General features: G+C 35.4%; 1 protein-coding gene across 1 annotated transcript in view; it reads right to left on the bottom strand.

Moving 5' to 3' along the window:
• CALN1 (calneuron 1) overlaps positions 1 to 24,138 on the bottom strand; it is a 409,688-nt gene that overhangs the window by 153,454 nt on the left and 232,096 nt on the right. The window contains exon 4 of the mRNA XM_039849137.1: positions 23,677 to 23,789. Coding sequence (XP_039705071.1) covers positions 23,677 to 23,789 — 113 coding nt within the window. The remainder of the gene's footprint in view (positions 1 to 23,676; positions 23,790 to 24,138) is intronic.

Here is a 24,138-nt window from a genome sequence, read left to right as displayed (position 1 = left end):
CAATCTAGGCTTAAACAGTTCTCTCTACCTTTGCTGTTACCCAGGAGTACTCATCACCCAGAGGAAGGAGAACAGTGAGTCAAACCAACCAATAAGAAAAAGAGACACCACCAAATTGAAAAATTGACAAGGATATGTACAGGCAAATAACAAGAGAGAAACCCCAAATGGCTGACATACATAGAGGGAAATGGTCACCCTCTCCAATATTAAAGGCAGAATAAATTGAAACAACTATAAAATACCATTTCACACACTGCATTTTAGAAAAGATTAAATTGCCAAGGATGAGAGTAAGAGGGAGCTCACATAAAGTTTTGGAGAAACTGTAAATTGAAACTAGCTCTTTAAAAATCAATTGGGCAATTCGTAATGAAAGTGAAGATGTACATTGCCATAACACAGTGATTCCACTTTCAGGTATGTGCCCTAAGAAACTGATACACAGGAATTGAAGAAGATTTAAATAGCAGCACTACTTATAATGACAAAAACCTAGAAACACTCTAAATGACAGTTGGTATGCAATTGAATATATCAATGATGGTACAATGAAATATTCTTCAGCAATTAAAATGATCTAGATCTACACACACCAGCATGAATAAATTTTAAAAAGTATCTTGAGTAAAAATAAAAACTCTGCTAGTCGCAGTATTACACCATTTAGATGAAATTCTAAGATGAGATCACTGTTCTAGACATACAGGGTACATAAGAATCTGAGTGGAAATAAAAGACTTAATTTTAAAATGCATCATAGGGATTTGCAAGTGCTACCTTCAGTGGATACCTTTTATGTAATGCTGTAAAATGAATTATTGTTTACAGAATGTACATACTTAGTAAAAGCATAAAAATGTGGATAGAATAGATAAAAAACAACTTGAACATAATGGAAGGAAAGGAGGAACAGAGATCAGGTCTATAATATTTAATTTCTTAAGAAATTCTGAAGCAAATATTGTATCATGATACCGTTTGTTCAATATGGGTGATCTGTTATATAACACCATGCTTTTTACATTTGCTCTGTACATTTCTGTATGCGTAAAATATTTAATTCTTAAAAGTCTCGTGAACAAAAAAGTCACAGGCCTGTCAGTGTTTTCATCTAGGGGAAGAGTAACATGACTATGACTGGATATGTTCTAAAGGGGCAATGGAGGACAAAAATAAAGTTGTGCTGTGATGACGTGAAAAGTGGTGCTTATTCAGCATCCTGTTACTGCAAGAAACCACTGGTTTCAGGCCAGCGGCCCAAGTGCTGTTACATAAGCCAAGGCAGGATGTTGTGAGGACATGAGAGCAGGGCCTCAGGGGATGGACAGGGGGTGTGTGTTTTCAGTGAGGGCTAAATGATATGCAGGCTAGACCACAGGGCAGGGAGCACTAGCGTTTCCCCAGGTTTAGGGAGGAGTTGTCTGGACAGAAGTGAGAGCCAGTGGGATGGTGCAGAGGAACAAGGAAGTGTGGTGTGTTAGGGACCATGGGTCATTCTGGAGGCTTACTGGATAGGCTTATAAGGGTGTTGTGAGAGACTGGGCTGACGAGGAAAGCAGGGCAGTGTTATAAAGGGTTTTGAAATTCATATTCTGTCTTGAGGGAGAAGTAGAATCTTTGAAAAATATTAAGCAGAGGCATGACCTTGAAGGATCATCTAGTTCAGTTTCTTGCTTTTAGGCAGATAAATATCTAAATCTTCCCAGATGGTGGGCTTGTCTCTTTCTCAATGTCTCCAAGGACAGAGACTCTGCAGTCTCTATTCTTCATCTTTGATAGAGTTGAGCAAATATAGCTGGGAGTGGAGAAGGTGACTGCCATAGGGCAAGACAGATGGGGAAGGAAATCAGACCCAACTCCTGGGTCCAATAGGCACAGGGGAATGGTGGGGTGGGGGAGGAGTGGCAGGCTTAGGTGTAACAATGGAAGGCTGCATCAGGTTGGCAGAATGCAGTGTACCCAGATGTGGCAGCCTGCAGCAAGAGGGTCTAATGATGACAATGGTGATGGCTGCCATCATCACTGTTGTCATCATCATCATCACTGTAGCAAACACTAATACCATGCTTACCATGTGTCAGAAAGTGTTCTAAGGGTTTTAAAGTTCAGTTAACCCCATGGGGGAGGTATACTGATATCCCCACTTTAAAGATAAAGAAAGTGAAGCAGAGAGAAAAAGAAAGAGTCTGACTTTGATCCCACAGCTCCTAAGAGGCAGATCTAGGAGCCATAAGCAGCCTATGATCTTAACAGAGCTGGTTGACTTGAGGCTTGCCATTTCTATGTAGAGCATTGGGAATAGGAAGGAGGAGACTGAACACACAAGTACCTCACACATTATCCCATTTCATCCTCACAGCAAGCTTGTCATATGGATATTCCTATTATAGCCAAGAAAGAGCAGCTCTGAGGTGTATAGTAATGGACTTATAGTCACACAGCAAGCAAGATGAGGAGCTGGGAAGACCATTTGCCTTGAAGCCCTGTGCTTTTTACTATGACTGCACACTGCCTCACTAGGAATTTCCCCAAGTGTCCACCAATTGGATATGAGTGCTGGTCCAGAGTCAAACTAGATTTCCTTGCTAATTTCCCCAAAGAATACACAAAAATAAATAAAAAGGAAAGACGGTAATATCGACTGTGAACTGAAGATAAGAGAAGACTATAGGCCAAAATCTGAGGAAAACTTCTACTAATGGCCATGTTCTTGGGGGTGGATGTAGAAATAAAATACCAACTATTCCCTCTGAACTATGGGAGGAAAGACATGGGCTGAGGAAGATGGAAAAGCATGCTAAATAACCTTTGTGCTCTGTCACAACGCCAGGACACTGGGCAATATGGATTAGAAAAAAATTTTAACATAGTAATTTTGAAAAGATAATGAAGAACAGGGAAAATAAACATTACCCTGATTAGAGGGGAGAACTAACTCTGAAAAAATGAAACACCATTTGCAGAAAATGATGATACTTTAAAATATGGTTTAGAGTCTTCAAATATCCAAGAGGATTTGGTCACTATGGAACAGAAATAGGAAGCCATAGGAGGAAAAAAAGGTTAAAATAAAGAAAGGAGCAGAAAAGGATTTAAATAAGAAAAAAGAGTGTTAAGGAACTCAAAGGCCAAGAGCAAAACCAAAATTACATTGAAAGCCATACACAATAGACCATACACTCCAGAAGTCAGAATTAATTTGTAGAGGACCAATATAAGAATTTTTCTGAATTAGGATGTAAAAGGAATGAATGAAATGGGGGCGGGGAGAGAGGAGGGAGGGGAGGGAGGGAGGGGGGGAGAGAGAGAGAGAGAGAGGTGACAAATAACAAGAAAGAAACAAAAATCCACCTTAAGAATTTTATTCGTTGCACAAGAGAAAAATGAAATACTAAGATCAGAAGCAATAATTAAAAAGAGAATAACAGAAAACTACTGGGTGGAAGAAAGGCCTGAGTCTATAGATCAGAAAAGCTTTCTGAGATCCAACCAAAAAAATAAAAAGACCTCTTCTATCCAACATATGATTTTGAATAAATGAAGAAGATTATAAGAACAAAACGAGCTCTCTACAAGGAATATAATCAAGCTGTCCTCCAACTTCTTCTCTACAAAGTACAAAAACAGTAGGCAGATACTTAAATGTATTTCCAATGGTGTATTCTACCTGCCATTTTACTTACAGGAAGGGTGTGGTGGCACTATTTGTGGCACACCCAGCAGCCACTTACCTCTCATCTTTCTTTTTTAAAGAAACTTGATTTATTTGGGAGAATGAGTTGAGCCCCAATGATAGACCTAAGCTAGTCAAGCTATTGCACTCCTCTTTGCCAGGTACCTATCCTCTTAGTCTCCCCTACAGCTAGGAGTAGACATGTGATTCTGTTTAAGCCAATGAAGTTGAAAAGGAAAACCTGCTAGGAGCGTCCCAAGAAAGTCTTTCCTTTGCTTATAAGAAAGAGAACCATTATCAGAAAAAGACCTTTTGATGCCACTTCCACTCCATTCCAAATACAGTTTTGGTTTCTGAAGATGTAGCAGCCATCTTGCAGCCAGAGACAACATGGATGAAGATAAGCTTTCAACAGGCTGAGAATAACCAAATTGAAGACTGAGGCTCAGAGCCCCAGGATGATATTACTGAGCCCCTGCTCCTATCCCCACAGACACCCCCAAACTTCTTATTACATTAGATCTTTCACTTTATTACTTAATCCTTGGTTAGGTTTTTCTCTTGCTCATTAATGAAAACACTGAAGATACAAATTTAATGGGAAAAGCACAAAAAAGGATTCTATTATCATCAATGAATTATTTGAGAAACAACAGGCTAAATAAAATTAACAAGTTTCTCAAATGAAGGTTATATCAGAGTTTTCACTAAATTAATGCACATTATGAATTTCCAAGAGATGAACTCCATGAAGTATGAAGCTTTTCTACAATTTATTTGATTGAGGAACTTTAGTTTTTCCTCTAGGAAGCATCTGGAAAAGTAAGATTCTATGTAAAAATACCATGACAAATGATTATAAAATACTGAGGTTAACATTTTGTGACCCAAGAACTCTATATTCAACCATATTTTTATTTCATGAGCAAAGCTGACAGAACATTTTCAGATCTACAAAGGACTTGAAAAATGTATCTCTTAAGTAATCCCTCAATCCCCACTATGAAAAATTATGAAAAAAAGTTCTCTAGACAACTGAGTGATGCATTATAATTAACAATTCAAATATAAGGAATTTAGAGCATAAAGGAATGACAACGTATACAAAAACTGTTTAGAGATAAATAAAATTAATTGTTGTAAATGTAATGAAATCCTACCATTTGCAACAACATGGATGGACCTAGAGGTTATTATGCTGAGTGAAATAAGTCAGACAAAGATAAATACTATATGATTTTGCTTACATATGAAATCTAGGAACAAAAAGAACAAACTAATCAAAAACAGACTCACAAATATAGAGGACACTCTGGTGATGGCCAGAGGGGAGGATGTTTGGGGGGTGGGGGGTGGCTGTAAGAATGGAGTGAAGGATTAAAGAAGTAAAAATTAGTAGTTGATAGGTGGTCACAGGGATGGGGAGCATGGTATAGGGAATGCAGTTAGCATTAGTTGAATGGATAGCCAGAGGAGCGAAAGAGCAATTAGGGGGATCATTTTATAAACTATATAAATGTCTAACCAATGTACTGTATACTTAAAACTAATAAAATAAAATTAGAAATAAATAAATAAATAAGTTCCAACCGAGTTATACAAAAAATAAAAAAATAAAAAAAAAATAAAAATAAATACAAAGTCTAAAAATATTCTGGAAAAAAGAATATTTCATGATTAAAAAGAGCTGTTTAATAAAATGGGACTTCCAGCCCAGACAACATACTGTAGACCCATTTCTCCCTGTTTCCCTTCCAGGTACGAATATAACCCATGGAAACAATGTAAGAGGTAACCAAAGGAGAAATCTCAAAGGTGCTAAGAGTATGGGAACCAGTTCGGGTTGGCCAGTACTGGAGGAACAACATCATGGCAAGATGTCTGACATCCCCCCTCTTAATAGAGAAAGCAACCGAGATCTGACATTTCCTGTCCCTCAACCAACCGACAGAAAGCAGCCTGGATAGGCTCATTCTTTACCCAGATTGAATAGGAGTCCCTCAGACAACACCAGGTAAGCCCACAATGGGCAATGAGAATCTACTGGGAGCTCCGCTAACAAAAAACAGCAAGGGAAGTGCTCTCCTTCCCTGGCAGGCCTGAAATTCTCTTCCTCCATGGTGATATAACATGATGGCCTCAGCAAGAGAAACCTCCACCCAAAAAAATGGCCTGGCCCAGGAAACCTCTGTTTCCATGGGCCCGAGACTCTCCTCCCCTGCCCAGAGATTGGGAGTAATGGTAAAATCGATCTCATCATGGATCCATTGCATCAAATAGATCTCAACCTGGCATGGGAAGCATTCTTCATCTCCCACAGGCAGGTGACAATCTCACCACAAGAAGGGCCCAGCTCACGGAGTCTCTCCATTCTTGCCTGAGGGTCTTCTCTCCCAAGGAGAGACATCTGCCATCCTGGCCTAAGGAAATCCTTTCCAGGCCAAAAGCAGCACAAGGAGGGAGCAGTGGGAGCCCCCAAAGCACCAGGTACACCAAGCAGACCAAAGTATTACCACAAAGGCTCTGAAATGAAGCTGTCATTGGAACCATGGCCCACAAAATCCAGGACCTGTGTACTAATCTTAAACAGGGTGACTTCCTACTTAAATAAAAGATTTGAATATAATCCAGAGTCTGTTAATATATTAGGAAAAATGTCCAGGATACAATACAAAATCACTCATCATATCAAGAACCAAGAAAATTACAACTTGAATGAGAAAAGACATTTAAAGAACACCAACACCAAGATGAATCAGATGTTAGAATCATATGACAAGGATTTCAACAAAGACATCATAAAAATCCTTCAACAATCAATCATAAATTCTCTTGAAACAAATGAAAAATCAGAAAATCTCAACATGGAAATATAAGTTATAAAAAATGGAAATTCTAGAGCTGAAAAATAGAATTGCAGAAATAAAACAGTTGCTGGATGGGATAGTAGCGTAATGACAGAGGTTAGAATCCGTGAACTTGAAGATAGATAAACAGAGTTCATTCAATATGAACAACAAAAAGAAAATAAGTTTTTAAAAGTAACAGAACTTCAGGGACCTATGGGGCAATAAAAAAGATCCAACACTCATCAGAGTCCCAGTGGTGGGGAAAGACTATTCAAAGAACTAAGGGCCAAATTCTCCCAAATTTCCAAAAACACAAATCTACAAATTCAAGAAGTTGATCATACCTCAAACTGTATAAACTCAATTAAATTCATTTCAAGACATATCATAATTAAGCTTTAAAAAATTACAAACTTGGAAAAAATTCTGGAAAGCAGTCAGGGAGAAATGATGCATTCCTACAGTGGAGAACAGTTTGAACAACAACAGATTGCTCATCTGAAATCATGGAGGCCAGAAGGATTGGCACAACAATTTTTAAGTTCTGAAAAGGAAAGGACTATCATCTGTGGTAAATAACTGGCAAAATTATCCTTCAGGAATGAGGGAAAATCAAGTCATTTTCGAATGAAGAAAAACTAAAAGAATTTGTCACTATCAGATTTATCCTGAAAGACTGCCTAAAGAAAGTTCTTCAAACAAAAAGATATAAGAAAGAATCTTGGAGTATTAAGAAGGAAGAAGGAATAACAGAAAGAGTAGAAATATGGGTAAATATAACAGACTATCTTTTTTCTCATGAGTTTTACAAATCATATATAATAATTGAGGCAAAAATTGTAGTTCCATGTGATACTCAAGGCAATGATATTTAAAAGAGGGAAGATAAAAGGACCTAAATAGAAATGCTCTTTTCACGCTCCCCTCAGAGGTAAAATGTTGATACCAGTAGATTGTGGTGTCACAAATGTATGTCATAATACCCAGTGCAACCACCATGAAACCTATACAAAGAGATACACTCAAAAATACCGTAAATAAATCAAGATGGGATTCTTAAAAATGTTCAAATAACTCGCAGGAAGACAATACAAGAATAACTGAGGAACAAGAATCAGAGGAAACAAACAGAAAACAAATAGTAGAATGGCGGACTTATGCACTTTGATAATTAATTTAAATGTAAATGGCCTAAGTATGTCAATCAAAAGACAAAGTGCATAAAAAACACAACCCATTGTATGCTGTTTACAAGAAACTCACTTAAAATTCAATAACATAGGATGAGAAAGTTACATCATGCAAATATTAATTTTAAGAAGCAGAAGGGGCTATATTAATACCCAAGGAAGAGACTTGAGAGCAAGAAAATTACTAGAAGCAAAGCGGGACATAAAAGTAAAAGGATAAATTCACCAAAAGAATCAATAAAAGGACATAGGATCTTAAATGTGGACACACCAAAAAACAGAGCCTTGAAACATGAAGCAAAAATGAATATCACCTAAAGGAGAAATAGAAAATTCAAAATTAGAGCTGGGGCCTTCAGTACCTCTCTCAGCAAATGATACACTACTAGAGAAAAAAAAAATCCACAAGTACAACGAGGATCTAAACATCACAATGAACCAGGAGAATCCAACTGACATATATAGAACACTCCACTCACCAACAGCAGAAAAGTACATTTTTAAAGTGTTCACAGAACACTCACTGACATAGACCACATCCGAGATCATTAAACAAAGTTCAAAAATTCAAATAATTGAAATCTCACAGAGTATTTTCTTTGATCACAATGGAATCAAGTAGAAACCAGTAACAGAAAAACAATAGGAAAATCTCTAAATACATAGAAATTTAACAACACAATTCTAAATAATTCATGGTTCAAAAGAGAGGATTCAAAGTAAATAAAAATATGGAGAATTGAATAAAGTGAAAATATAACATCAATAATATGTTCTTATAGCAGGAAAAAAACCCTAGAAGAAAAAGAGAAAAAAACAATAAAACAAGAAAACCCAAAATCCCAAAGCAGGCAAAAAGAGAAAGAAAAAAATAATGAAGATAAGATTAGAAGTCAATAAAATTGGAAACAAGAAAACAGTTGAGAAAATTAATGAAACAAAAAAGCAGATTCTTTGAAAAAACTGAATAAAATTTGCAAGCCTCTAGTAAGAGTAATAAAAAATAAAAAGAGAAGACACAGATCACAAACATCAAGAAAAAAAATAGAGAATTTACTATAAACCTGCAACCATTAAAAAGATAACAAGGGAATACTATAAACAACTTTATATTCATAAATGCAACAACTTATAAGAATTAGACCAATTCCTCAAAACCACAAACTGACAAACACTCAGACAGATAAAATAGGTATCTTAATAGCTCTACAAGTATTAAGGAAATTGAATTCATAATATAAAAGCTCCTGAAAAGAGAAATCTCCAGGCCTAGGTAGTTTCAGTGGAGAATTCTATCAAACATTTAAAAAAGAATTAACACCATATTTATACAATCTCTTTCATAAAATAGAAGAGACAGAAACACTCCCCAAAATAATTTTATGACACCTGATACCAAAACCAGACAGATGGTACCTGAAAAAAAGTAAACTTCAGACTAATATCTCTGATGAACTTATATATAATAATCCTAAAAAGGTACTATCAAACTGGTCCAATAATATATATTAAAAAATTATACAGCATGACAAAGTCACATTCATTTCAGGTATGCAAGGTAAGTTGAATAGTCAAAAATTGCCATATCATCCAGTTATATAACATCTAGTTATAAAGTAAGTCATAGAGATGTAATGTACAGGATAGGAAATAGAGTCAATAATATTGTTAATAATTATGTACAGTGACAGACATTTTCTAGACTTATTGTGGTGATCTCTCTGAAATGTATATAAATATTGGATCATTATGCTGTATCCCTGAAACTAATAAAATATTGTATGTCAACTATAACTAAAATTAAATTTAAAAAATATTAACATATTTTTAAAAACTTCAAGAAGCTCTGGGCTAAGAAACCTTAATTATGTTCAAATTCAGGTTAAGCTTTTTAATGAATACTATATGTAACCTTTAATAATAAAAACAATGTGACTTTTGTTGAGACCAAAACAAAAAACTAAAGAATAAAAATTATATATAATCATATCAGTTGACACAGATCATTCACGATAAGAACTTTCAGTAACTTAAGAATAAAGGGAGAATTAACTGAACTTGGTAAAGAGCAACTACAAAAATCCTACAGTAAACATCATACTCTTTATGAAAGACTAAACGTACGGAATGCTTTCCTCAAAAGATTGGGAATAAGACAAGAATGTTTACTCTCATCACTGCTATTCAACATCATACTGAAAGTTATAGCCGGCTTAATAAGGTAAGAAAAGTAAAAAAAAAAAGCATACAGATTGGAAGAGAAGAAATAAAACAGTCTCTATTTGCTGATCTCATCACAATCTCAAGAAATAAGGTCACATTTCTATTTACTAACCATGAACATGTCACATTTATTCCAAGAAAAGATGAAATATTGAAATATATATTTGTCAAGACAAAGGCAGAATTTGTATGTTGAAAATAATAAAATGTGGATAAAAGAAATCAAAGAGACCAAAATAAATGAATAGACATATTGTGTTTATGGACTGGGAGACTCAGGATAATAAAGACGTCAATTCTCCCCAAATTCATCAATAAGTTTAGTGTAATTCTTACAAAGTTTTTAGCAAAGTTTGAGTAGATATAGACAAGCTTATTCTAGAATTTATATGAAAAACACAGACCCTAGGATAGATTAAAAAAAAAAAAAAAGCTAAACTTGACATGAAAGAATAAAGCAAGAGGAATCATTTACTTGATTTTAAGGCTTACTACATAGTTACAGTAATCAAAACAGTGTGATATTGGCTGACGGATAGACGTAGAGACAAATGGAGCAGAACAGAGGTCCCGAAATAAACCCACATAAATATGCTCAACTGACTTTTGACAAAGTTGTTAAAGCAGTTCAATAAATAAAGGACAGCTTTTTCAATAAATGGTGCTGAAGCAAGTTGGCATCCATAGGCAAAAAATAAAATAAAATAAAACAGGACTTAAACCTCACACTTTCTACAAAATTTACTCAATATGAAACATGGACTTAAATGTAAAATACAAAACTATAAAACTTTTAGACAAAAACAGGAGAAAATCTTTGTAATTTAGTGCGAGGCAAAGAGTTCTTACACTTGACACAAGAAACACTGCAATGAGAAAAATTGATAAAGTGGACTTCAGCAAAATTAAAAAATTTTGCGCTGCAAAAGCCCATTTAAAGAGAATGAAAAGATAAACTATGTACTTGGAGAAGGTATTTGCAAACAATATATCTAACGAAGGAGTAGTACCTAGAATATATAAAGAATTATCAAATCTTAACAGTAAAACAAAACAAAAACAACTATCTAGTTAGAAGATGGGCAAAAGACATGAACAGACATGAAAAGAAAAGGATACATGGATGGTAAACAAGCACTGGAAAAGATTAGCCATCAGGAAAATGGAAATTAAACAATGAGACATCACTATACACCTATCAGAATGGCTAAAATAAAAAGAATGACAATATGAAAGCTGGTGAGGATATGGAGGAACTGGATTGCTTACACACTGAAGTAATGTAAACTATTACTGTCACTCTGGAAAACAATTGGATAGTTTCATATAAAACAAAATTTGCAATTATCTTACGATCTAGCAATTACACTCAAGGGCATTTATCCTAGAGAAATAAAAATTTATGTTTACACAGAAACCTGCACACAAATGTTAATAGCAGCTTTATTTATAATAACCAAACACTTGAAACAGCCCAGATGTCCCTCACAGGTAAATGGTTAAATAAACTGTGGCACATCCATACCATGATATGTTATTATTCATCAATAGGAAGGAGCAAACTATTGATATACAACTACTTGAATGAATCTCAAGGATATTATGCTGAGCAAAAAAACAGTTAACCTCGAAAGGTTATATAGATATGATTCTACTTATATGAAATATTTGAAATGACAAAATTTTGTAAACAGAAAACAGATTAGTGGTTGGTAGCAATTAGGGATGGGGAAAGGTGTGGGGGTGTGATGGGAGTGTTCACTCTCTTGATTGTGATGATGGACATACAAACTTACACATACTATAAAATTGTATAGCAATAAACATGAATGCACATAGATGTTAGTACAAGTAAAACTGGGAAAATCTGAAGACTATTGTGGATTTTATCAGTTAAAATCTCATTTATAATACTGTATCATGGCTGTACAAAATGTTACCATCAGAGGAAATTTGGTGAGGTGTACATGGAATCTTTCTTAATTATTTTTTAAAACTGCATGTGAATCTATAATCATTTCAATAAAAAATTTTAAAACCAGAATATATAATGCCAGATTAAATTAACAAAAATTGGGAAGTGAAAGGAAAGTCTGGAGTTATTTCTTCCTTTGACTTTAATATTCAGACAAACATCATTTTAAATACATATTTCATAAAGGTAAAAATCAGTAAGGATTATAACAAAAGTGCTATCTTTGTATTTCATTTCATTTAGAAGATAAAGCATATAAAACAATCAGTATAGCAAAAAAAAGGACATAGCTTAAAACCAAAAAGAATAATACAGGACTGTTGAACTGTGAAAAGATTGTCAATAAATTAAACCACAGTATTAAAAGACAAATTCTGTCAAACTGGCTTATAAAAACAAATCTGACACTGTGATTTTTATAAAGAGAAGGACACCTACAAAAGTTGAATTTTTTAAAGGAAAAGGATGATTTAGGATATACCCAGTATAGACAATGAAAAGAAAATGAGGTGTGGTTAGTATTAATATCAGAAAAAGAGCATTGAAGACAAAAATAGTGAATGGGCCAGTAAGGCTATTTGTAGGTATAAATGCTAATTATGAAAAGAGAATGAAAATATCGCAATCTTATTTAGTGAATAGCTCTATCTCCAAAATTAAGCCTGTACCTGTCCTCTTCTCACTACCTAGCTGTTCCCACCCTTTTGTAAGCTATCAGTATGTCTCTGACTCCTGAAATAGCTTCCTGAGTCCCCATTTCCATTCTTGCTCCCTACACTCCTACACAGCAGCAGTGATGTCATTTGCCACATGCCACTCCATTGCTTAAAACATTCCAATGAGTACAGCTACAACAAAAATCATATACAAACTCCTTGTCTTCTTGGGACCGGAGACAGAGAGGTCTCCCTTAGGTGTCAATTCACTCTTTCTTAATAACACAAAACTTCCATTTTAAAAACTGAGAACATGGCTGTCCATTGTTAGGCTTTATTCTGGACAGCAAGTTACATAAGATCAGTAAGTTCTAGAGATCTATTATACAGCATAGTGTCTACAGCTAACAATATGATATACTTTAAATTGCTAAAAGGGTAAATCTTATTTTAAGTGTTCTTATCACACACACAAAATAATAGCAACAACAGTAGTAGTAATAATAATACAGAGGGGTGAAGAAACTTCGGGAGGAGATGGGTATGTCTATGGCCTGGATGACAGTGATGATTTCACAGGTATATACTTATCCCCAAATTAATCAAATTGTGTGTGTTAAATACGTATAGCTTTTAACATGTCAATCATAATCCTATAAATTTTTTTTTTTTTAAATATCTCCAGGACACCATCCCTGAAGCATAGGAGATATCTATCCCCTTCAGAAGCCTGCCTTTGGGTGCCACTTGTGGGTTTTAGAGGATTAGTCTGCCTGACCCCAGGAGGTCCCCAAAAGCTTTTATACCTCCCTTGCTTCTTTCTCTGCTCCCCTGAACTTTAATGCAAAATTCTACTCTTGACAGAGTTATTACAACTATCTTTCCTTTTTCTCCTGCCCTCTTTATTTAGGTAACATTGAATGAAAACTCTATGCTTTCCTGAGCCTCTACAGTATATGTATTATACATAGACCCTATTAGGCCCTTGAGGGTGAGTAGATTGGGTGAAAAAAAAATAACTTTACATAAAACTTGGGAAGAGTCTATTGGCTCTATGAATTAAGTCACTGGTGTTGGGCTTTCCTGATAATGTAACCAGTGACTTTTTTCCTGGCTGAGGTCATCCTAAGCCACAGACTCAGGAACTAGTCATGAATTCATTTAGAAGAGATTTAAAAATTACTTTAAACTTATATGTTTCCGATTATAAAATCAATTCAGACATGCTCCTAAAATGTGAGTTTTCAGCATACTAATTGGATATAGGTGATTGATATGTTGAAGGCCTGCAGCCAGCTTTAGGTTTCCTGTGGCTTCCATAACAGAGGGCTACACGCAGCCATGGGTGGGCGGCTGTCCCACAGAATCCTTGCAAGAATTTCTTTCTTCTTGGTGCCTGGGAGCTGCAATTTTGATTATACGTATTTATACTCTCATATCAACTTTGTGCTTTGTTTACCACAATAATGAGCATATGTATTAGAAACTCTTATCACTTTTTTCACCACTGAAAATGGTTGTTTAAAAATGTCATTTTGTTTGAGATTTTGACTTCATTGCATAATAACAGATTAGATTATATGGCCTAATTGTAGAAATTTCAGAAAATGAAAACGAGGATAAAGAAAAAATTACATTCACTTTATTCCAATCTATAATAATTAGTATCATCAGAATTCTTACATTTTATTCAATTTTTATCTCTCTATGAATATAAATGGATTTATAATAGATATAGAACAGCAATGTAATTATATTGTAAAGTCAATCTCTACAGACTATAATGTGAAAACATTATTTTAATAATTGTATAATATTCCATCTTAACTGCATTTTTAAATCGGTGACTAATTCAAACAACAGTCCTGGACACAGAATTATTTTTAATTATAGGGTTTAAACATTTAAAAAGTTGTGGCTAAGTATCTCCAGATAGTTTTCAGAAAAGTTTTACCATTTACCTTTCTACCAGTAATATATGAGTTTGCACATTTTATCTCACTCTTAACAGCACTATTTCCTAAGTTTTATTCTTTTCTAATATGATAAGAGAAAAACATTATCCAATTACAATTTTAATGGACAATTCTTAGATTTCCAGGGAGGTTGAATTGTTTTCTATGTTTATTGAAAGTATCTATCCATTGTCTTGTTACTTATCCTACTTTTCTATTGTCATGTTAAGAGGTTTCCATATTGCTTTAGAAATGCTCTTCACATACGCTTTATTCTATCAATTGCCATATTATTTCTGGTTTGTTCATTTTGAAATATTCTTTTAATTTAATGGTTTAAGAGTTTTTTATTTTTGATATCTTTTATCGCTTTAATGCTTACAAAGGCATTTCCAAATTAGAAAATTAGTTACATACTGACATGTAATTTCTTCCCCTTTTAGAAATAGTTAAAATTTATACAGGCATACCTCATTTTATTGCATTTTGCTTTATTGCTCTTCACAGATGTTGCGTTTTTTTAAAGTGCACGACCCTCTACTAGCAAAAAGATTATGACTTGCTTTATTGTGGTGTTCTGGAATTGAAGCTGCAATGTCTCCAACTATGCTGGTAGTATTATATTAAGGCCAAATGCACTCACAACTGTGTATAAGTCTGTAAAAAACCCAAATTATCTGGATCTGAGTCAGACCACTAAGCCTGAGTGGATGCTTGGCTTGCTTCACATGACAAATCACTGAAATCTCAGGAGCTCGGTGGATCTCAAACTTGGGCGAGCATCGGAGTTACCTGGAGGGCTTATGGAAACTCAGATGCTGGGCTCACCCCTGGAGTTTCTAATTCAGTGTTTCTGTATTCCTAACAACTCCTAAGTGCTGCTGCTGGTGGTGATGGTGCTGCTGCTGGTGGTGGTTCAAGAAACACACTTGTAGACCCACTGCTGACACTAATGCTTTGCATCCTTAATATTCCACATGCAGTAAAACTGCCCTCGGGATTCAAGCACTTGCTTTGTCAGCCTAAAAGGCCTTGTGATGGGCATTGCTAGTGAAAACTACTAAGGTTCCATTAGATAATTAAGAACTGAGGAGTAGCAGCTTTGGATCCAAAACTCTGATAGAGTGGCACGCTGACAAAATATTGAGGGGTGAGCAATCCTGTTGGTGCCAGATTTGATGTGAGGAGAGACTCTGCCTACTGGAATGCAAATTATCCTTAAATTAAAAAAGGTAAAGGTCCTGGTGTTTTCTGTAACAAATGCCTCACAGGAATGAATATAATTTTTTTTTAACTTAATTTGCTTTCCCTGCAACAATCAACCTCATGAGACAAGTAATCTCCAGTTTTGTAGATGAAAACATTATAGAAGTTAAATAGCTGCCTCGCTAGTTGGGGACTGCATTTTCTTTTCTTTAATTTTCTTTTTCTGATTATAGAAGTAACACATGCCCACTGTCAAGATTTTGGAAAATACATAGAGATATGATCACTCATCATCCTACTACACATGAAAAATCACTTTTGGGAATAGCACCAACTGATAAATAGCTGTTTTTGCAGAATTCTACTTGATTTTATTTTTACCTTGACACTGCAGGGTAGAAAGCCAGTAGAAGGGAATACTGATAACAGATTTGATTGGCAAGACAAGTCTAGTGCCTGGTAGGATCACTTCTCAGAATACAGAAAGCAGCCATAGTCACAGGTTTCCTCTAAGGTAGGAAAAAACCAAAAGCCTCGGGGAAGTGAAAGGCTGTGGCATCAATGCTGGATCAGAAATTGAAGCTTAATTACAGAATCTTTACCTTTTGTGGTAGCCAGCCTCCAAGAGGCCCCCCCAATGACCCTTGCCTCCAGAGTTAGTCCTCTCCACCTTGAATAGGAATGACCTGCATAACCAAGAAGATATTGCAGAAATCATGGAGTTTGACTCCCAAAGCTAGGTCATAAAAGACATTGTAGCTTCTCCCTTGTCCTCTCTTAGATCAGTTGTTTTGAGGGAAGCTAGCTGCCATGTTACGAGGACACTTGAAGAGCATTATGGAGATGTCCATGTGGCAAGGACCTGAGGTCTCCTGCCAACAACCATCATTACCTTGCCGACCATGTGACTGAGCCACTTTGAAGCACATCTTCTAGGTCCAGTCAAACCTTCAGATGATCATAGCCTCAGCCAGCATCTTGACTGCAACCTCATGAGAGATCCTGAGCCAGAACCATACAACTAAGCTGCTTTCAAACTCCTGACTCACAGAAACTGTGAGATAGTAAATATTTACCATTATTTTATGTCATTAGCTTGGTATAATGTATTATGCAGCAAATAGATCATTAACGCACGCTGCCATTATATCTGTTTCCACAGGAAGCTGACTTTGTCCCTTGTGGGAAGCCTTGTGAGAGTGTCTTAAATAAACGGTCTTCTCCTTTCTAGAATATTGGTACCTCCTAATATCAATATCCCCTGACTGGATACCCAACACAGAAAGCTGTCTTTCTGCTGCTCATTTTCAGCCTATACCATCTTCAACATATTCTACACCACTTCGGCAAAGCAAATATATACATGTACATATGCACATATGTAGATGCACACACACAATTTTCCTTTAAACCTGAAAAATCACTAAATTACTAAAGCACTGGAAATATGAACTTTTTTCCAGGAAGAACCGGATGCTCTAGATGTTTTAAGTTCCATTTTTCACTCTGTCTCTGAATGGACAGATGGCAGGGGGAGACAGGCAGCTGACTACTGAGAATTGATAGATGTGTCTGTTCTCCTTTGCTAGTAATAAAATTCTGAGCTGGGTGAGCATCAGCAGGAGAAGAAAGCCACAACCACAAATCCATGCATTCTTGCATTTATTTAATATTTTAGAATGGAATCACAGCTACAAGTCCTTGCATTCCTGCATTTATTTAATATTTTAGAATGGAATTTTCTCCCTTTACTCTCATTTTCCCATTCCATTTATCACTCTGGGTGAGGAGGAGGTCTTTGGTAAGACAAAACACAGAGACTTTGTGAGAATAATATCCTGTCCATATGTTATACTTTACATCTTCATTACTATTTTGTAACTCCATGTGAAACTAATATAATATTGTTGCCAACTGCAATTGAAAAATAAAAAGATTTTTTAAAAAATAGCATGTCCAAATTATGGTAGTGGCAGTGAATATATTGTGAGGGGAATATTTCTTTGCCGTGTAGATGTTCTACTATGAAGAACCCGGAAGGCATGAAGCTCTAAGTACCTGCAGCTCCTTCCTCTCCAGTACGGGGCCAAGAAGAATGCTTAGAGCAGAGCGTGAAAGGCCTTGCAGCATTCTCCTAGGCTAGAGTGGGCCCTAAAGGCAAAGGGTAGGAAGCATTCAAAGCGAGGGGGATAATGGAGAGCAGAGAAGATGGAAAACCAAGGGGGGGAAAGAACTCCAGATGCTCACCCAAAGTGGATCTGTATGTGTTAAAAGATGACCAGGTGTGAAACAGTGTTTCTCCACCTTCTTTAAACTATGTATTTATTTTTATTTTTCCCAGGGTGTTCTACCTATCTTTCCTTCCAAGTATGGAGTTGTACCTGAAGGGTTGCCTGTAAAATTACGTGTGAAATATTCTTGTTGCATGGCAATTAGGGTCATGGAGGTCCTTCTCTAGGAAGACACAATTCCGGGAGACACTTTTCCTGATGTGTGTCAGCAGCATGGAGGTCAGAGGCCCAGTCTCACTCTCCCCTGCCCTGGGATGCTCCAGAAACGGGTTCTGTCTCTCTGCTCATCTTCATCTATGCAACTTCCCCTGGTGAGCTTATCCTTGCCTATGATTTCACTCACCAGCTCTGGTGAATCCCAGGGGTTTTAGAACTGGTCTCTTGCCTGTGATCCACCTCTGATTTCAGCTGTACATAGACTTTCCTTCTTCTCTTGGTTATCTGACCCTGACCTTACACTCAGCATGTCCAATTTAGAATTCGACTCCACAAAGACTTCTTTTCTCCATGATCTTATTCCAGTCAATTAAAGCCAGCTGGGAACCTTGGAGTCCTCTCAACTCTTCTCTTTCATCAAGACCTAAATCCATTCTGCCAGTAGTACTGGGGTTTTGCCCTTTAAATTGTACATTCTATGGGACAAAATCGACATCAAAATCAAAAAGGTAAAAAAAGATACTGAGGGACACTTCATAATGTTAAAGGGAATCATGCACCAAAAAGACATAACACTTATTAATATCTATGCTCTCAATCAGGGAGTCTCGAAATATATTAAGCAATTACTAACAGAACTAGAGAGAAACAGACCAAAACACTATTGTAGTAGGGGACCTAAATACGCCACTGTCAGATATAAACGGATCCCTCAAGCAGAAAATCAATAAGTAAATAGCAACCCTAAATGATACATTAGACCAACTGGACATAATTGACATTTACAGAGCCTTCCATCCAAAAACAGCTACTTATACATTCTTCTCTAGTGCACATGGAGCATTCTCAAGAACTGACCACATACTGGGACACAGAGATAGCCTCAACAAATGTAAGAGGGTTGAAATCATACCAACCATATTCTCTGATCATAATGCTTTGAAACTAAAGATCAACTATAAAAAGAAAGTAGAAAGAATCACAAATACATGGAGATTAAACAACATACTATTAAAGAATAACTGGGTCAGAGAAGAAATAAAAAGAGAGTCAAGAGAGATACATAGAAATGAATGATAATGATAGTACAACATGTCAAAACTTTTGAAACACAGTAAAAATGGTCATAAGAGGAAAGTTCATATCATTACATGCCTACTTCCAAAAACAACAATGAACCAAAATAAACAACCTAATGCTTCATCTTAAAAAACTAGAAAAGGAAGAACAAATGAGGCCTAAAGTTAGCAAAAGGAAAGAAATAATCAGAATTAGAGCAGAAATAAATGAAATTGAAAACAACAACAACAAAAAAAATAGAAAAAATAAATGCAATAAAGAGCTGGTTCTTTGAAAAGGTTAATAAAATTGGCAAGCCTCTAGTTAGACTCACTAAAGAAAAAAGAGAAAGGACACAAATAAATAAAATCAGGGATGAAAGAGAGGAAATTACGACAGACACTGCAGAAATAGAAAAGATCATATAAGAATACTATGAAAAAGTATATAACACCAAATTTAGTAACCTAGAAGAAATGGACCAGTACTTAGAAAAATACAACCTTTCTAGACTGAATCAAGAACTGGAAAATCTAAATAGACCGATCAGCAGTATAAAAATTGAAACAATCATCAAAAACCTACTCAAAAGTAAAAGTCTAAGACCAGATGGCTTCACCAGTGAATTCTACCAAACATTCAAAGGAGATTTAATACCTATTCTCCTCAAACTCTTCCAAAAAATCAAAGAGGAGGCAGTACTTGCCAGCTCATTTTATGAGGCCAATATTACCCTGATACCAAAACCTGGTAAAGATCACACAAATAAAGAAAACTACAGACCAATATCTCTCATGAACACGGATGCAAAAATCTTAAATAAGATAGTACTAGCAAACCGGATATAGCAATATATTAAAAAGATTATAGACCATGATCAAGTAGGCTTCATCCCAGAGGCACAGGGATGGTTCAACATATGCAAATCAATTATATTGATACACCATATAAGCAAATTTAAAAATAAGAATCATGTGATCATATTGATAGATGCATAAAAAGCCTTCGACAAGATACAGAACCCATTTATGATCAAAACACTTAACAAAATTGGTATAGAAGGAAAATACCTTAATATAATAAAAGCCGTATATGACAAGTCCTCAGTAGACATTATACTTAATGGTGAAAAAATAAAAACTTTCCCTCTAAGATCAAGAACAAGGCAAGGCTGTCCACTATTGCCACTGTTATTCAATAAAACATTGGAGTCCTAGTGAGTGCAATCAGGCAAGAGAAAGATATAAAAGGCATCCAAATAGGAAACAAAGATGCCGAACTGTCACTATTTGAGGATATGATTCTCTATATAGAAACCCCTAAAGACTCCACAAGAACACTACTAGAAACAATAAGCAAATACAATAAAGTTTCTGGATACAAAATCAATGTTAAAAAATCCATAGTGTTCCTATATTCTAATAATGAAGTGTCAGAAAAAGAAGTTGAAAAAATAATTCTTTTTGCAATTGCAACAAAAAGAATAAAATACCTAGGAATAAATTTAACTAAACATGTGAAGGACCTAAATAATGAAAACTATAAGACCCTTTTAAAAGAAATCAAAGAAGATACGAAGAAATGGAAAGATATTCCGTGTTCCTGGATTGGAAGACTCAACATAGTTAAAATGATCTTATTACCTAAAGCATTATACTGATTTAATGCAATCCCCATCAAAATCCCATCAGGATTTTTTAAAGAAAAAAAATCATCAGATTTGTATGGAAGTACAAAAGACCCTGAATTGCCAAAGCCATCCTGAGAAAAAAGAATGAGGCTGGAGGCATCACTCTGCCTGACTTCAAATTATACTACAAAGTGACAGTAATCAAAATGGCATGATATTGGCAGCAAAACAGACACACAGATCAGTGGAACAGAATCGAGAATCCAGAAGTAAACCCATATTTATATGGGCAAATAATTTTTGACAAAAAAGCCAAAAGTATACAGTGGAGAAAGGAAAGCCTCTTCAAAAAATAGTGCAGGGAAAACTGGAAAGCCACCTGCAAAAGAATAAAACTACACTGTTGTCTATTACTACACACCAAAATTAACTCAAAATGGATTAAGGACCTGAATATAAGACCCGAAACAATAAAATGCATAGAAAAAAACATAGGAACTAAACTCAAGGACCTTGGACTTAAAGAGGATTTTATGAATTTGACCTCAAAGGCAAGGGAAGTAAAAGTAAAAATAAATGAATGGGATTACATCAAACTAAAAAGCTTCTGCTCAGCAAAAGAAACCATCAACAAGGTAAAGAGACAACCATCCGAATGGGAAAATATATTTACAAGCAACGCCTCTGATAAGGGCCTAATATCCAAAATATACAAAGAACTCATACGATTCAATAACAACAACAACAAAAAATGATCCAATCAAAAATGGGCTGAGGACCTAAAGAGACACTTCTCCCTAGAGAATACAAATGGCCAACAAATATATGAAAAGATGCTCAACATCGCTAGCTATTAGGGAAATGAAAATCAAAACCACAATGAGATACCATCTCACATCTGTTAGAACAACTATAATCAACAAGACAAGTAATAACAAATGTTGGAAGGATGTGGAGAAATAGGAACCCTCATACGCTGCTGGTGGGACTGAAAATTGGTATAGCCACTATGGAAAACAGTATGGAGGTTCCTCAAAAAACTAAGAATTGATCTACCGTATGATTCAGCAATCCCTCTACTGGGTATTTACCCCAAAGACTTGAAAATTCATATCCGAAAATATATTTACACACCGATGTTCATAGCAGCATTATTCACAGTGGCCAGAACATGGAAGCAACGAAAGTGTCCTACGATAGATGATTGGCTAAAGAAGCTGTGGTACAAATATACAATGGAATATTACTCAGCTTTAAGAAGAGATGAAATACTACCATTTGTGACAACATGGATGGACCTTGAAATAAGCATACTAAGTGAAATAAGCCAGATAGAGAAGGTTGAAAATCACATGATATCACTTATATGTGGAATATAAACCTAAAAGCAACAAATGAACAGGACAAACAAACAGAGACTCATGGACATAGACAATGGACTAGTGGTTCCCAGAGGAGAGGGGGGAAAAATAAAAAATAAAATGTTAAAATATATATATATAAGCTTGGAAAAAAATTAAACAATAAAATAGAAAAAAATAAAATGAAAAAAATTTTTTAAATAGAAAAAATAAATTGTTCCTTTATTATGGTCAATTAATTTCCTATGCTCATTGCCTCCACCCTTTTCAAACTCTACATTGTGACAGGTCTGGAATTCCTTTTTCTTTCTTTGCTCACTTAATCCCCCCAAATTTTAAGGTTTGAAACAAATATCCCAATTTCCTGAAGCCTTATCTGACTGCTTAAAAAATGTTATTAAGGTCCTACTGTGTGCAATTATCCAGGTGCCAACGGCACTACAACAATGAAGTCCCTAGCTTCAAGGAAATTACAGTCTAGAAACCATCACACCAATTAATCACTTCTTTATTTTCTTCTCTTAGTTGTGTTTCCCTGACCAAATTCTGAAATAGCCAGAACTGTGTCTTAAATGTCTTTTGTAAAACCTACAGTGACTTTTAGACTACAGGGCACATAACATGTTCTTACTACTTGCTGGTTATGTGCAAGATCAGTAACAGAATCAGACTAGAGGTACATGTCGACAGCTATCCTTATCTAAGTTACAGAAATATCTTTGGTTAAGGAAAAAAATGCAACAAGAAATTAAAGAAACCATGACATGTTTGAACGGTGTTTTACAAGTCTAACTAATAATTCAATTTAACTCATCAAGTTATTTGATTCAAATTTTTTAATATAATGATTAATAACCCATTCCCCAAATACCGTAATCATATTATGAGATTTAAAAACTAATATAAAAATGATTCATACGACTTGTGAAATTTCCTAAGAGATTTTACAAGACAGAAATGGGAGCAAATTGAGAAGCTTTGAACACAACTTCTTAGAGAAAACCACTCTGTGTGCTATTAAGGACAAGACTATTGATAGGATCCAAACACACAGAACAACTATGACATCCTCTCAGCAAGGGTCTCCTGGAACCTGAGACAGAATTGAGATCAATTAATACTGATATGTCCTTTTTAAGTGAGCCTAGGAAAAACACTTTTGTGAATCAGAAGTGGAGGAATCCCATTTCTCCAAAATGTAAAAATATTTTTGGTATAAGGAAAAAATAGGAAAATATTTCATTTCTCCAACCCTTAAATGAGTATAATTTTGAATCTTTGTTTAGAGGACCTAGTATGGACCTCAGTTTAAACGTCGAGGAATATATGTCATTCCAGCCCAGAAGAGATCGTCATGTGCTGAACAGCTGCTCAAGAACTCAAATTAAAAATTACTCTCAGATATATTTACTGTCAAACTTTATCTTTAAAAATAAAATTCTTACTCACCTGCCAAAATATGCTATCTATTGTGTTTCCAAGAAAACCATCACGACCTTCTGAAGACACGAGTTTGGGGCCAAGAATTGTCATGAACTCATCAAAATCCACCTGGCCATCCCCTGGAAGGAGAAGATATAAATATGAATAGAAAAGTAGTTGAAATTGACCTACTATACCCCATGCAATAAACATCTGCGTGTTTTTCTCTTTGGCATGACTTAAATAAATAAAGAATTAGTAGCATTACTGAAAATTATGCAACATTCTTAAAATACCAAAAGGAAATTATTGGCAATTATTAGTACATCCGATATCACATATTCCTAATTATTAATATTTCTATCTAAATGTCCTACCAGCATCTCCTATTTAAATGGCCTCAGGTCACACCTGCTGTACCTCCTGAACTGCAAATTGCCCAGCTGTACATGGTAGAAATTGTAGCTTCATCCCTATCCCTTCCTTCAT

The sequence above is a fragment of the Pteropus medius genome, unplaced genomic scaffold, assembly GCF_902729225.1.
Source record: "Pteropus medius unplaced genomic scaffold, Ma_sr-lr_union100, whole genome shotgun sequence".
Lineage (NCBI taxonomy): Eukaryota > Metazoa > Chordata > Mammalia > Chiroptera > Pteropodidae > Pteropus > Pteropus medius.
This window is presented reverse-complemented; position numbering and strand designations above follow the sequence as displayed.